General features: G+C 43.8%; 1 protein-coding gene and 1 pseudogene across 1 annotated transcript in view; both read right to left on the reverse strand.

Annotated features, from left to right (window-relative positions):
* Window positions 1-12,860, reverse strand: part of ANKS1A (ankyrin repeat and sterile alpha motif domain containing 1A) — a 201,371-nt gene that overhangs the window by 65,933 nt on the left and 122,578 nt on the right. Inside the window, exon 11 of the mRNA XM_017853620.1 lies at window positions 11,428-12,014. Within this exon, the coding sequence (XP_017709109.1) occupies window positions 11,428-12,014 (587 nt within the window). The remainder of the gene's footprint in view (window positions 1-11,427; window positions 12,015-12,860) is intronic.
* LOC108516226 (10 kDa heat shock protein, mitochondrial pseudogene) lies at window positions 5,634-5,958 on the reverse strand (annotated as a pseudogene).

The raw sequence follows: 12,860 nt of genomic DNA on the forward strand, positions 1-12,860 counted from the left end.
TTATCTCTACTAAAATACAAAATCAGCTGGGTGTGGTGGTATGCGCCTGTAATCCCAATTATTCAGGAGGCTGAGGCAGGAGAATCGCTTGAACCCAGGTGACAGAGGTTGCAGTGAGCCGAGATCGTGCCACTGCACTCCAGCCTGGGTGACAGAGCAAGACTGTCTCAAAAAAAAAAAAAAAAAAGAAGTCATACAAGATTGATAGATTCAACTATAAAAATTCTAAATTTCTACATGTTAAAGAAAACACATAAAAAATGCCACAAGGCCAAAAGACAAATCATATCACAGATAAAGGGCCGATTTTTTTCAAATATAAAGAGCTTCTACAAATTAGTAAGAAAGAGATCAATTCAATAACAACGTTAAAAAAAAAAAGAGAAAAGGAATCTAGAAAAAGGTGTTTTGTAAACATGTAAAGAGATGCCACTGTCACTCATAATAAGAAACACACTTTAACCCAAGATAACATTACGAATCTGTTAACCAAAAAGAGACTAAAAGGCTGACCACCCCCATGTTGATAAGGTGTTTCCATGTTGTGGGTAGGAAAGTAAATTTAACACGCACAAACTCTTTCACACAGCTGTTCAGCTTCTGGAAACATCTTACAATGACTCTGTATAAGGATTTGCATTGCAGCAATGCTTTAATCAGTAAAAGCTTGGTAACATGTAGAATGTCCATCTACAAGAAACAAAAATAAATAATAGTATATGCACACCACGGAATATTATGAACAATAAAAAAGAAAACTCTTCATGTACTTAATTAGAATGATTTTCCAAAAATTACTATTACACGAAAAAAGCAAGGTTCAGAGCAATACACATGAGACAGCACCATTTTGTCTTTTAAAAAGAAAAATGCTTAACATGTCAGAAATGCTTCTATACGCAGAGAATATTTCTGGAAGGATATTCAAAATACCAGGGAGAAGAACCGGGAATCTGGGAGACTTATTTTTCACTATATAGTCTTTGGTACCTTTAAAATTTCACCTAGATTCAGGTATTATAATTAAAAAAATGCAAAATCCCTAGGGCATAAACATTCCATTTCTAGGGTTAGCTTTGCCTAGATTTCTACATACAGTTAGATATGGAGGTTAAGATAAACATTCCCTCCAAGGACACAGAAACAGCCTAAGACCTTGAGGCTGGGAGATCTCCATCCCTGAAGTACAGTGTGAAGATGGGATGCCAGTTCTCTGCCACTGCACCCAAGTTCCATGGCGTTCTTCACTGTCCTTTGGCCCAGTGCAGAGGGCCCAAGCTGCAAAACCAGGACTTTATGCCCACTGCATAATGGATATAAGGCTCTTCCACGCTTTTGGGGGAAGTTCTGTTGAAAATAACTAGATCCAAAGTGGAAAGGAAAGGAACCAGAACATTTACACAAACCGCAACTTTTTAGCTGAGTTTACAATGGCTTCCTGCCTTTTTAAATCAGGACAGCCAAGAACAGACTGCCAGACAAATTGTCATTTGTAGGCCCCTACTGAGCTTAGGCAGTTTTCCACCTGTCCAGGCAAATAAACAGGCCGCCTTGAGTTATGGACAGGTGGGCCCTGTGGCGCCAGAGACTGGGTCATTAGAGCTTGTGAGCAAGAGTAGGATGCCTGGGAAAGATACGCTCAGCATCTTGGCCCTGCCCAGCAGCTATAGGCCACAGGCATTCTTCTTACCCACTGGCTACCCACCAGAGAGCATCAAAAGGAAACATCTATGGAGAAGAAAGCAGGACAAAGGAACCCTAGGCAGGGAGGGTAGTTGTCCATGAAAACAGAGTTGAGATCAGAGAGCACATCTTTGAGGATGTTGGCATAACACTGGGGTCAGGAAAAGAGCCTGTGTTGTTTCTGAGGGTCACACATTTCAAAGGAAGTGAAAATGAGGTCCAGATTAATTGTTTTCTCAGAGTCCTATATAATAAAAAGCCTATCCCCCAATGTCTGGCTGCCACTCTGACCACATAGCACATCTCTAAACAAATTAAAGTTCTCTGGGATATGTATACACACATGCGTGCATGCATACACAGACCACCTTCGTATCTGGTCTCTAAGAAGCTTCCTCTACCCTGACGTCCCCGAAGTCCACTCAGGGTCAGAGAATGTCTGAGGCCACCAGCATCTCCCTCTCTTACTGGTTGTAATTACCTATGGGTCTGGCTCCCGAGAGGATGTACTTAAGATTCATCAGGGCAACTTAATTGTGGTCAATGCTCTTTTAGGACATTAGCACCATTTCTGTGTTCCAAGTGGTGGTGGCATACCCTGAACTCACCTTCCCTGCCTCCATGAACACCCAGTTAGTTGGCCTCCCTCACTGGATCTCCCATTTCCAAGATTTCTGGCCATCTTCTGGTCTTAGTAATTTTGAATTCTCTTCCCTTTGCTTCACGATCCTAGTTTTCAAATTTTATTTCTGCCTTGAGTATGCAATGAGCTCATGGAAAGGCATTTCCTAAGACAATGACCTATAACCCAGCCCCTCCGCCAGAACTCACCCAACATCCTTGCCTAGGATGACAACAAGAACAATGATCAAGTTTGAGAAATTCTGATTTCATTCTAGTTCAACAGCTTTTTAAAAATGTGTGTGTGTGCATGTTTAAAAGCATGCACCCAACAGCTTAAAATGAAGAAATCAAGGGAAAAAACCAAGATGAGAAAGGTAACAGGTAGCAATCATGACTAAAGAAAAAGGAAGTTAAAAGTAAAAGTCAAGTTATAAGGTATATTTGTAAGACAATATTAAGTGTAGGGTAGAATTTTCAATGTCTCCTATAGGAGAAATTAAGAGAAAGTAGCCCAATAACCACTCATGCTTCTCCCTCCCCACCCCAAGCATGCACAGCTTGCTCCCTCACGTCCTCCTCAAAGGGGCCTTCCTTGGCTGACTCACCTAATGGCAACCCTCCTCCCACCGCACCCTCTAATCCTGTTCTTAGCTGTATTGTTCTCACAAGCACTCCTATCATCAACTCCATACTATGATTTTTACCTATTTATTCTTTTTAAATTCTCATTCCCCTCTAGCTTTCTAGAATGCCAGCTCCATGAGGGCAACAGGATTTGTCTGTTTTGTTCATTGCATTTAGAGCCTACCTGGAAAAGAGCAAGTGCTCAACAAATTAGCTGAATGAGTAACTGTAATACAAATATACTTCAATTTTATACTATTATTACTGATTATGTAAAATACCTCTACTTGTTCTTCGACACAATTGCTTAGAATAATATAAGATGAACTATTATTCCAAAAGTCATGTAAAGTCACGCACTCTGTATCCTACGGATACCTTACTAGAAAAACAAGATATGAAACCACAACCAAAGTATAAAAAGAATATACCAGAAAATGTTTCCTTCTGTGATTCTCAGCATTTGTATGGACTGGAATAAAGGTCAAATTCCTCTCATCTATATTCACCTACATTCATTGTCGCCCAAACTTTCAGTCTGGGGTTAAAAAAAAAATGTAACAAAACAAAAAAGAGAGAAAAGGAAAATTCTCCTTTTGCTGGCGATTTTACAAATACCCCAAGTCCCTCTCTGGTGCTTGATGGTGCCTTCTTGTTGCAGCTAAAGGGAACCAGGCTGTTTAGTGGGGGACCGAGGCTGGTGGTGTGCGTGGTGGCCTGCCGACACCACAAGTGGTAGAAATGCTGGTGCAGAACAGAAATGTGAGTCAACCCTGGAAAAAATGTTAAAAAAAAAAAAAAATAAAAGCAAAATCCCTCTGGTGCAGAGGGCTGAGAGGCTAGAAGAGAAGCCCATCCTTAACTCCACCTGTAAAAATAAGAATGAAAAGGAAAAATGAATGAGAAAAGTAGGGAGGAAGAAAAAAAGACAAAAAAGCATAGAAGAAAAGGGGAGAAAGAGTAAAGGGAAAAAGAAAAAGGGAAACAGATGAGTGACAGATAGGGACAGCAGCAATGGGGAAATGCATCGGTGGGAAGTGAAGTGGCAGCAGCAGGGAGGGCACATTCCCCTTGCTTTCCAGCACCTGTCCAGTTAGAGGCATGATGGCAGCAAGGGACCAGCAAGCGGGAGAGAACACACCAGTTTTCTCATCACCAGTCAATTGCAGAGCCAGGACTAACTCCCGCTCATTCACAACACTGTGGAGTTTCTCCTGTTAGCATCAAGACCGTGGAAATGCATATAAACATACATACATCTATACACACACACACTGCATATATATATACACACATGCATATATACACATCTATAATCTAGGCTAACAAAAATCACTTCGACAGAAAGGCCAAAACTGTTTATTTACGGCTGCCTATAAAATAAATGAGATTATTTTTAAAATATGAACAAATTACCTCAATATTACCAGACCACCTAAACCCAATGGAAATTTAAAGGGTGTTTCATCTAGGATAAAAGTTGTGACTACTGCGTATACTTGGAAACAACTTAAACAGACATTCCAGGCCCTAAACTTTCCCCAGAGGTAGGAGTGTCACATTCTTGTTCAGGGCGGGAGGGCTTTGCTCAGCACAAAAGACTACACAGCATGCTTGTTTACATAACGAGGAACAATGCACACTGCAGAATATGGCGTGGGAAATTTAGTCATCATCAGTAGAAATGCAAATCTCCTTATTTTACATTCTTCTTTTTGCACACCTAACCCCCAAGGGTTAAACGCAGCCAAAGCCTCTATGGAGTTGAACCAATCAGCTTGTCTCTTGATGACATCATGCCTCCAATGGGACAGAGCTGGAAAGGGCGAGGCAGCGAGGCCACTTCTGGACTTGGCCTGAAAGGGTGCCCTCCCAGTTGCTGCCACTTCACTTCTCAGGAAAAGGATTCAAGAGCCAAGGGTCTCCTCAGCTACCATTTCAGACAAAGCTAGGACATTCCCAAAATCCTGTGCCAGAAATTATTCTCAGCTTATACAAAATGCATACAAAGCAAGTCCCTGCTCTTCACCCATCTCCCACTTATTTAATATTTATGAAAGCTGATTACAAAACACAAATTTATCATTTAAGCCTTTAGCCAAGTTTTAAATGACTCCAGTGTTTATGTTAAGCAGACAAACAGCCTTCTGTGGTTTTCTCTTTCATAAACTTCAATCCCATTCAAAGGCAGGTGAGAGGCTGTTCTGGTCATCACAAACTTTTTATCCATTCAAACCACAATATGACCAGAAAGACATTTTTGTTCTTCCTACAAGGTATTTATCTCAGATGTTAATTGGTGCTGGTTGTGTGTGCTGTGGGTACCTCACACTGTGCAAGAGACAGAGGATGAAGACACACAAAAAGGAAATTCTGCCACAGGAGCACACAGATGAGATGCTGAGGACACTGCCAGCTTGATGAAGGGAAAACAGGTTTCTTTCCTATAGTAGGAAGTGGGAAAGGCTTAAAGTTTTGGATTTTAATTTTGTTAAATTTACGTATTTTATTTGGAAATGTCTGTATCAGTGCAGAAAACAAAGTTTTAGAGACACTGGATGCCATTACTTTATATATCATTAGTTTATTATAAAGAAATAAAGTTTAAATAAAATTTATAAATTTAGTTTATTAAGACATGGAAATTATTTATATGATGAAATATTTCAGGACTTCAGTGGAAGGAGCAGCTTCACGTGATGTCATTTCAATAGTGATTTATTTCTGTCTGCATTCTTTCCAAGAATGTCACCATCTTTAAATAAGAAATAATCCTGTCACCTAGAACTACTTTGGTGCCTCTATATTCTGCGAGAAGAATTTTGTCTCCAATTTCCACACTAATTGATCGAATCTCTCCACCCTTTCCTTTACAGCCTGATCCAACAGCTACCACTGCTGCTTGTGATACTTTTCCGTGAGATTTTCCTGCAGGCATAATGCCTCCTTTGGTTACAGTTTCAGCTGCACTCCTTTCAACCAATATTCAAAGAGTGAAAGAAATTTTCTACATGCTGGCCCCGCCATGACTCCACTGCCACAGCTTTGGTGCTTCCAGTTAAATGATGAATTTCTCCTGCTTCCCAGCACTCTCAATATCTAAGCCTTGTAGTTCATTTGCAAGTGAAGATTAATTTACAATTTATATGCTAGAGCCATGTTTACTGCTCCAGCATACAGCCATCTATGCTTGCTCAGAGTTGGTAGAAACAGTGCCAAAAACTGCTATGTCACTCAGGGTCCCTGCAGGAAAAGATGGCACAAATTGTGCACCTGAAGGAACTTAATAATGGGATTATTTACACAGGTTTGGGTAAGGTGCAAGGAGGGGAGCTAGTCACAATGAGGAGCCTTAGGTCAGAAGGGTCAAAGGGAGGGACCATTTACTAGAACCCAGAGAGAACAGCTATTGGGAGAAGGTCCCTCTCAGGAGTGGTGGCTTTCAGTAGAGGAACACAGCCAATCCAACAACCCCTTGGCCTATTAATGTACAACACATAGGCAGAGAGAAAAGGGTAGGAACTGGACCTGAAGGGCAGGTGGAAAATGACCTGTGCAGCATCTAATGGTTGGAGAACAGTTTCAACAACAACAAACCAACCAACCTTATGATATAGCTATACAAGAGAACACTCAACCTTTTTAGAATGATGGTCTGAATCCAGATCTTATTGATGCTGTCATGGTAAGATATCTACAACATGCAGTAACTAGTAAGAAAAGCAAATTATAATCAGTAAATACACTAAGATGCCAAATTTGGATATGTATTAAATGTTAACAGAGGTTAAGTGTGCATGGAGGGATGTAGGTGAATTTCCCACTCCTTATCTATATATCTTTAAAGTTTTATTTATGTACACCTTCTCAGTTTGTCCTCTATTATATCCCAAGCATCATTAAGACAACAAAGAGTGCTTTGACTTGACTGGAGAACACAGAAAATAACTAGTGAAGCTTGGATTCAGATCTCCTCTTAGGCTGAGCTCTTCCAAAGGCAAACTATGACTTCTTTGTCACCAAAAATACAATAGAAAATAGGAAGAATGCTAGTGTCATTAACAGATACGATCACAGAGGTTTACCTTAACCAGGCCATCTTTCAGAAGTCAAGTTGCTTAGGGTAGTTCAACAGGGCTGCAATAACCCACAATAAGGAGCAGTCTGTATTTGGAGAAAATGACTCCCAGATCTATTAGACATACATGTTCCCCAACTGGACATCATCCCAACCAACCAACCAACCAACCAACCAACCAGCCAGCCAGCCATTTGCTGGCCATTATGTAGAAGAATTTATTTGAAAAATAAATTGTAGAGAAGGCTGTAGATTTCTCTACAACCTCTCTTCTCCTCTCAGGGAGTTCAACAGAAAGCTCGTTAACTTCTCAAATGAGAAAAATGGGGAAGGTGCCTGCCCTACTTTCTCATGCTGGGTGGGCTCTCCCATCCCTGCAGTGAGGCAGAGCTGTATAGGAGGATCACCAGTTGAAGGGTTTGAACTCCAGTGGTTCCCCATGACTCTGCCACCACCAAACAACAAAGAAACTACTGCAAAGAGCTCTGCCTTTTTGTTTGTTTGTTTGTTTGTTTTGAGACAGAGTCTCACCCTGTGACCCAGGCTGAAGTGCAGTGGTGTGATCTCCGCTCACTGCAACCTCCGCCTCCTGGGTTCAAGCAGTTCTCTTGCCTCAGCCTCCTGAGTGGGTGGGACTACTGACACATACCACCACGTCCGGCTAATTTTTGTATTTTTAGTAGAGATGGGGTTTCACCATTTTGGTCAGGCTGGTCTTGACCTCCTGACCTCAGGTGATCCACCTGCCTCGGCCTCCCAAAGTGCTTGGATTACAGGCATGAGCCACCATGCCCGGCCTGAGCTCTGCCTTTCTTAAGGTCTGAAGGCACTCCAGGCCTCAGTCCCCATTCTCGGAAGCTCCAAGCACAATAGTAACATTAATATCTACCACTTAGTCAATACTTTATGCATGCTAGGAACTACGCTAGGCAGTTAAACACATCTCTAATTGGTAAAACACTCTGAAACACAGATCTAACTGCCTCAGTTTCACAAATAAGAACAACAACAGTGAGCTTACTGAGGTCGTCCATGCACCGAGGTGGAGATGGCGGAGCTGGGGCTCAAAGCTGGACCTGCTGACTCCCGAACCTGAGCCCATCTGCCGTCCTGCACTTCCTTCTAGGAACAGCGTGAGGGGCTCCCACCCCACAGCCTTCCTTCTGCCTCCCCAGGCCTCACAGTGAGGAGCTGAGCTAGGCCCAAGCACTTTCAGATCCTTCAGAGCAGAGTTCCCCACATCCCGGGGTCCAAGGACAACAAAGAAAAACATCAGCAAGGACAGGATATGGCAAAGCAGGCTACGGGCACTGGTCAGGGATAGGGTGGGAAGCAGCCATTAACTAATGCCCTATTCCAGGAAAGCCTGCCAAGGCCCTGGGTTTAGGGCCAATCACTGGGGGAAACACTTTTGGAGTTTCTCTTTAGAGAGCGATATCCACAGAAACCAAGTATAATATCACTAAGAAACAACATTGAAAGGTTACATATAAGGGGCCCTGTTAATGTTTAGGATGTAAGCAAACCTTGGTCTTCTGAATTCTTTCCAGTAAGACCTCAATTGCCTTTAAGTTTTTTCAAATTTAAAATGTAGCAGGGCTTCTGCATTTCAGTCACACTAGAGAACTGGCCCACAACACCTAGATCTTGGATAGATCTAGATCCCTGGGCCATTGCATGCACTTGCAATCTTTATCTGCACAGGTGATATCAGCAAATGAACCTCCTCTCGATGCAAAGAGACACTGGCTTGTGAGCCCACACAGCCAACCTCAAGCCCAGCTTTGCCCAGGTGATTTTGTATTTCTTGGCCAGGAGGAAACAGTGGAGCAAATAAGACTGCCCAGAAATGCTGCATGTTAACAGGACATAAATATCCTGGGAAGAATCGCCCAGCACTGCTGACCTCTCCGGGTGGGCATACGCTCAGGAGCCATAAGGAAGAGGTGATTCATTGGACTGGTAAAGCTGATTTCCAGCCCGTTTAAAGCATTCTGAGACACTCACTGCCTTGATAGCATATCTAGGAGTCATCCCTCAGTATCCACAAGGGATTGGTTCCAGAACACCATTTGGATATCAAAACCTGTGGATGTTCAAGTCCTTGACATGAAATATTACTGCATATAACCTACATACATCTTGTATATTCTAAATCATCTCTAGATTACTTATAATACCTGATACAACGTAAATGCTATATGTAAGTAATTGTTATACTGTATTTTTATTTGCATTATTTGTTATTGTTGTTTTACGTTTTTCTCCCGAACATTTCCATCCACAGTTGACTAAATCCACAGACGCAGAACACCATGGATATGGAAGGCCGGCTGTACTCATCTCTTGGCCTGATGCTCGAGGCCCTCTCACTACCTGGTGCAAATCTCGCTTTCTACCCTTATTTCTCATTCTGCCCTTACACACACTCAGCACCCTAGAGAAACCAAATGACCTGAGCTTTCCTGGCTCCACGCCTCTGCTCATGCCGCTCTCTCCACCCACTTCTCCTCGTTCCACCAGCTTCAATCTGGTTTTAACCATAAGACTTAGTCTTTTAATTCCATGTCAAATCCCACTGCTCTAGTGATCGTTCCTGAATCTCTTCCCACCCTCTCATACCTCCTGTCTCCACTCCCCCACCCACTGATTTTTTAAAAAATCTCAGACCTGGGTGAGAGTCACTGATGTTTTTCTCTCTTGACCTCTGCAGCCATTTCAGAGCACACTGCACTTATATTCACCCGCCTCTTAAATTTATCTTAAACTTTTCCTACAGCTGACTGTAAATTAGTAAAACTCTGTTTTAAAAAACAAAGGTAGAGCACACATTCCTACAAATATACATACTCCAGTGTGTAATCTCCCGGCACCCCCCTCCCCCAAGCTATCTCACTCATAGTGATTTTCCACGAGTGGCCAGGCATCTAGCACAGGCTCACCAAATCTTTGTTTACTAAGCAATGAAAATCTTCTGCACAGGATTCCTCTGTCTCTGCCTAATCAGACTCTTAAGCTTCATCTTCTACCTTATCTGGAGATAGTGCTGGAAGCACAGCCCCCGCCCCCAACCCCGTTCCTTCACTGGAAACAGACTGGCTTTGGTTTACATAACTTTCCAGCACCTACCCAAATAGAGTTGGGTAGGGCATTAAGTCTACAGATTGTTCAAATGGACATGTCAGCTGTAGTGTTCGCTTCCTCTTGAAGAGCTAAATGCAGTTCTTGAAATTATTCCTCAGAGACAGACCCAGTCCACTTCAAAGGCAGCTTCCACTCAGTAAGAAGCTTGCAAGGGTGGTACTTTTAACATTCCCAGGGTGTTTACCTATCTTTGAGAAACACATTCTTCTGCTCAGGGAGACATGCCATAGGTCGCTGAGAAATACTTCGGTACATATTTCCAACTAATAATGGCTATGAAAGAAAACTGGGCCTCTGACTCCCAATGTTTTCTACTCCCTAATCTTCGTTTCCTGAACCACTTAGCCCTCTTCTGCCTGACCAATCTGGGAATGTGGGATGGGCAGGACCCTTCTGCTGGAAGAAGTATTTGGCCTTCCAGGACAGCACAGTAAGAATAATCATGGAGAAGCAGGGACTAGAAAAGCCTTCCTCTTGCAGCTGTAAAAAAGAATGAGATCGTGTCCTTTGCAGGCAACATGGATGCAGCTGCAGGCCATTATCCTGAGTGAATTAACACAGGAACAGAAAACCAAACAGTGCAGCATGTTCTCCCTTAAACATTGGGTACTCATGGACATAAAGATACAACAATAGACACCGGGGACTACTGGAGAGGGGAGGGAGTGGGGGCAAGGGCTGAAAAACTAACTATTGGGTACTATGCCCACTACCTGGGTGATGAGATCAATCGTATCCCAAACCTCAGCATCATGCAATATACCCATGTAACAAACCTGCACATGTATCCCCTGAATCTACAATAAAAGTTGAAATTATATATATATAAAAAGAAAAGCCCCCTGTCCTCCCCTAAACACCCCATCACACCTCTCAACTAACCCTGGATCTTCTCTCTTCCTCCTGAAGGACTCATAGGAAGTACTCCAGCTCATCTTAAGCATCTCCAGGGTGAGCATGATTCTCTCAATGGGGCTGATGGGATCCAAATATTTCCAAACAGCATGTCATTTCTAGAAACTGCCCCTCCCTCAGCCCTGCTCTGCTGGGGCCTCCACCAGCTAATTTAACCATTAATGGACCTGTCTTCTGTGATCCACGCTACCTGAGGCTCACCTCTTCCTACGATTGTCAGAAACACATTAGTTACAGAGTGAAGGAACCAGAGCAACCCTGCCCAGATCCTGGGCCTGACAGTTGGCACTCAGGGGAGCTGTGGTGGGCTGCGGCCAGCCTGGCCAGCCCAGCTCCCTGTGACGTCATGTCGGCCTTACCTCATCCCACTCCGAGGCGAAGGAGGGTGACTTCTCCAGCCTCTTCTTCCCAATGCTGCAGTTGGATAAGGACTCGCTCCGACTCCCCATGGTAGCGTCCTCTGTGGGTGAGCAGGTCAGGAGATCAGAGTCAGACTTGGACAAGCTGCGGCTGAGTTTGAGTTCAGCTTTAGGTTTGCTGGTGGGAGGGGCTCGGCTCCTGGCCCCACTCCGGTCTCCTTCCTCAGCACCACCAGGGTGCGGAGATGCTGTGTGAGTCAAAGTTTCAGGGTGTGAGCGGCTGTTGGTGGTGGGCAGGCCTGTTAGGTAGCCCACTCTCTTGCTCTGGTCCAGGGCACTGGGTTGGGAGGCTCCAGGAGCATGCACACCCGTCTCCTCCAGCTGCATGCTGGCCTTGTGGCAGGCGCCCTGCTGGGGGGACCCGTCTGGATGGCTCTGGCCAGCAGTACAGAGCAGCTGGAAAGGGTCCTGCCCCACCTCGCACACCGGGGAGGAGCCGTGGAGGAGGCCTGAGAATTGCTCTGGGACCTGCCCGTCCTGCCCCTCCGCAGAGTCCTGGCTCCGGCTGCTGCTGCTCCGCCTGTGGTCTTGGAGTGGACGGAGAGACAGAGAAATAAAAAATTAAACGTGGCAAAAATCAACAAAGTTCCAATGCAGCAAGCATACGGCACAGCAGAGGAATTCACAGAGAAACAGGAGAGAAACTGGATAGGCTGGGGAGGGGGAGAGGAAAGAAGAAGAGAGAGGAAGGAAGACAGTTTTCATATTGTTCTTAATGTTCAATTTGTACCCAAAGTCAGAGCATTTATGAAATTTCAAACACTGGCCTGATTAAAGCTATCTGGCAGCCTTCCCTGTTGTTAGATTTCTGTTAACATCAACGACCAGACCTTGCTATATAAGGCGAGAAGAGTGTTAACTATAATCTAGAGAAAGGACACAAGTCAGGACAGAGTGAGTGAACATGGAGCAAAAGTGAGAGCGCCAGTGGCCAGTGAGCAAGCGCGAGCAGTGAGACTCACTCCTGGAACATCTGATACATTTCCATAAAGGCCAAAGTGTTATTTAAAGGCCACCCGCCCTCCCTTCCTTTGGCAAGCAGCAACAGAAAAAAAAAAAAAAAAAATAAAGAGAGTCACAGATCCACAACCTGCAACTTCCTGGAATTCTTAACAGAAACAAAACGCAGAGGAAATAACTGCTTCCTCCTCCCAAGGGGCCATCCGAGTTCAGCCTCACCTTCACTTCCTCAGGGAGCACAGACTTTTCCTTTTCCTCTCTCCTCTCTTTTTTTTTTTTTTTTTTTTGAGAATGTATACGACTGGCTCTTCCAAAATCTCCCAGGCTGCTCATATTGGTTTAATTTTAACCTTAGTTGATCCACTGAAAACAAAATGGTCTAATTTGTCAATGCAGGAGACATTTGCAGTTCT

This window comes from Rhinopithecus bieti, unplaced genomic scaffold (assembly GCF_001698545.2).
Source record: "Rhinopithecus bieti isolate Rb0 unplaced genomic scaffold, ASM169854v2 scaffold_36553, whole genome shotgun sequence".
Classification (NCBI taxonomy): domain Eukaryota; kingdom Metazoa; phylum Chordata; class Mammalia; order Primates; family Cercopithecidae; genus Rhinopithecus; species Rhinopithecus bieti.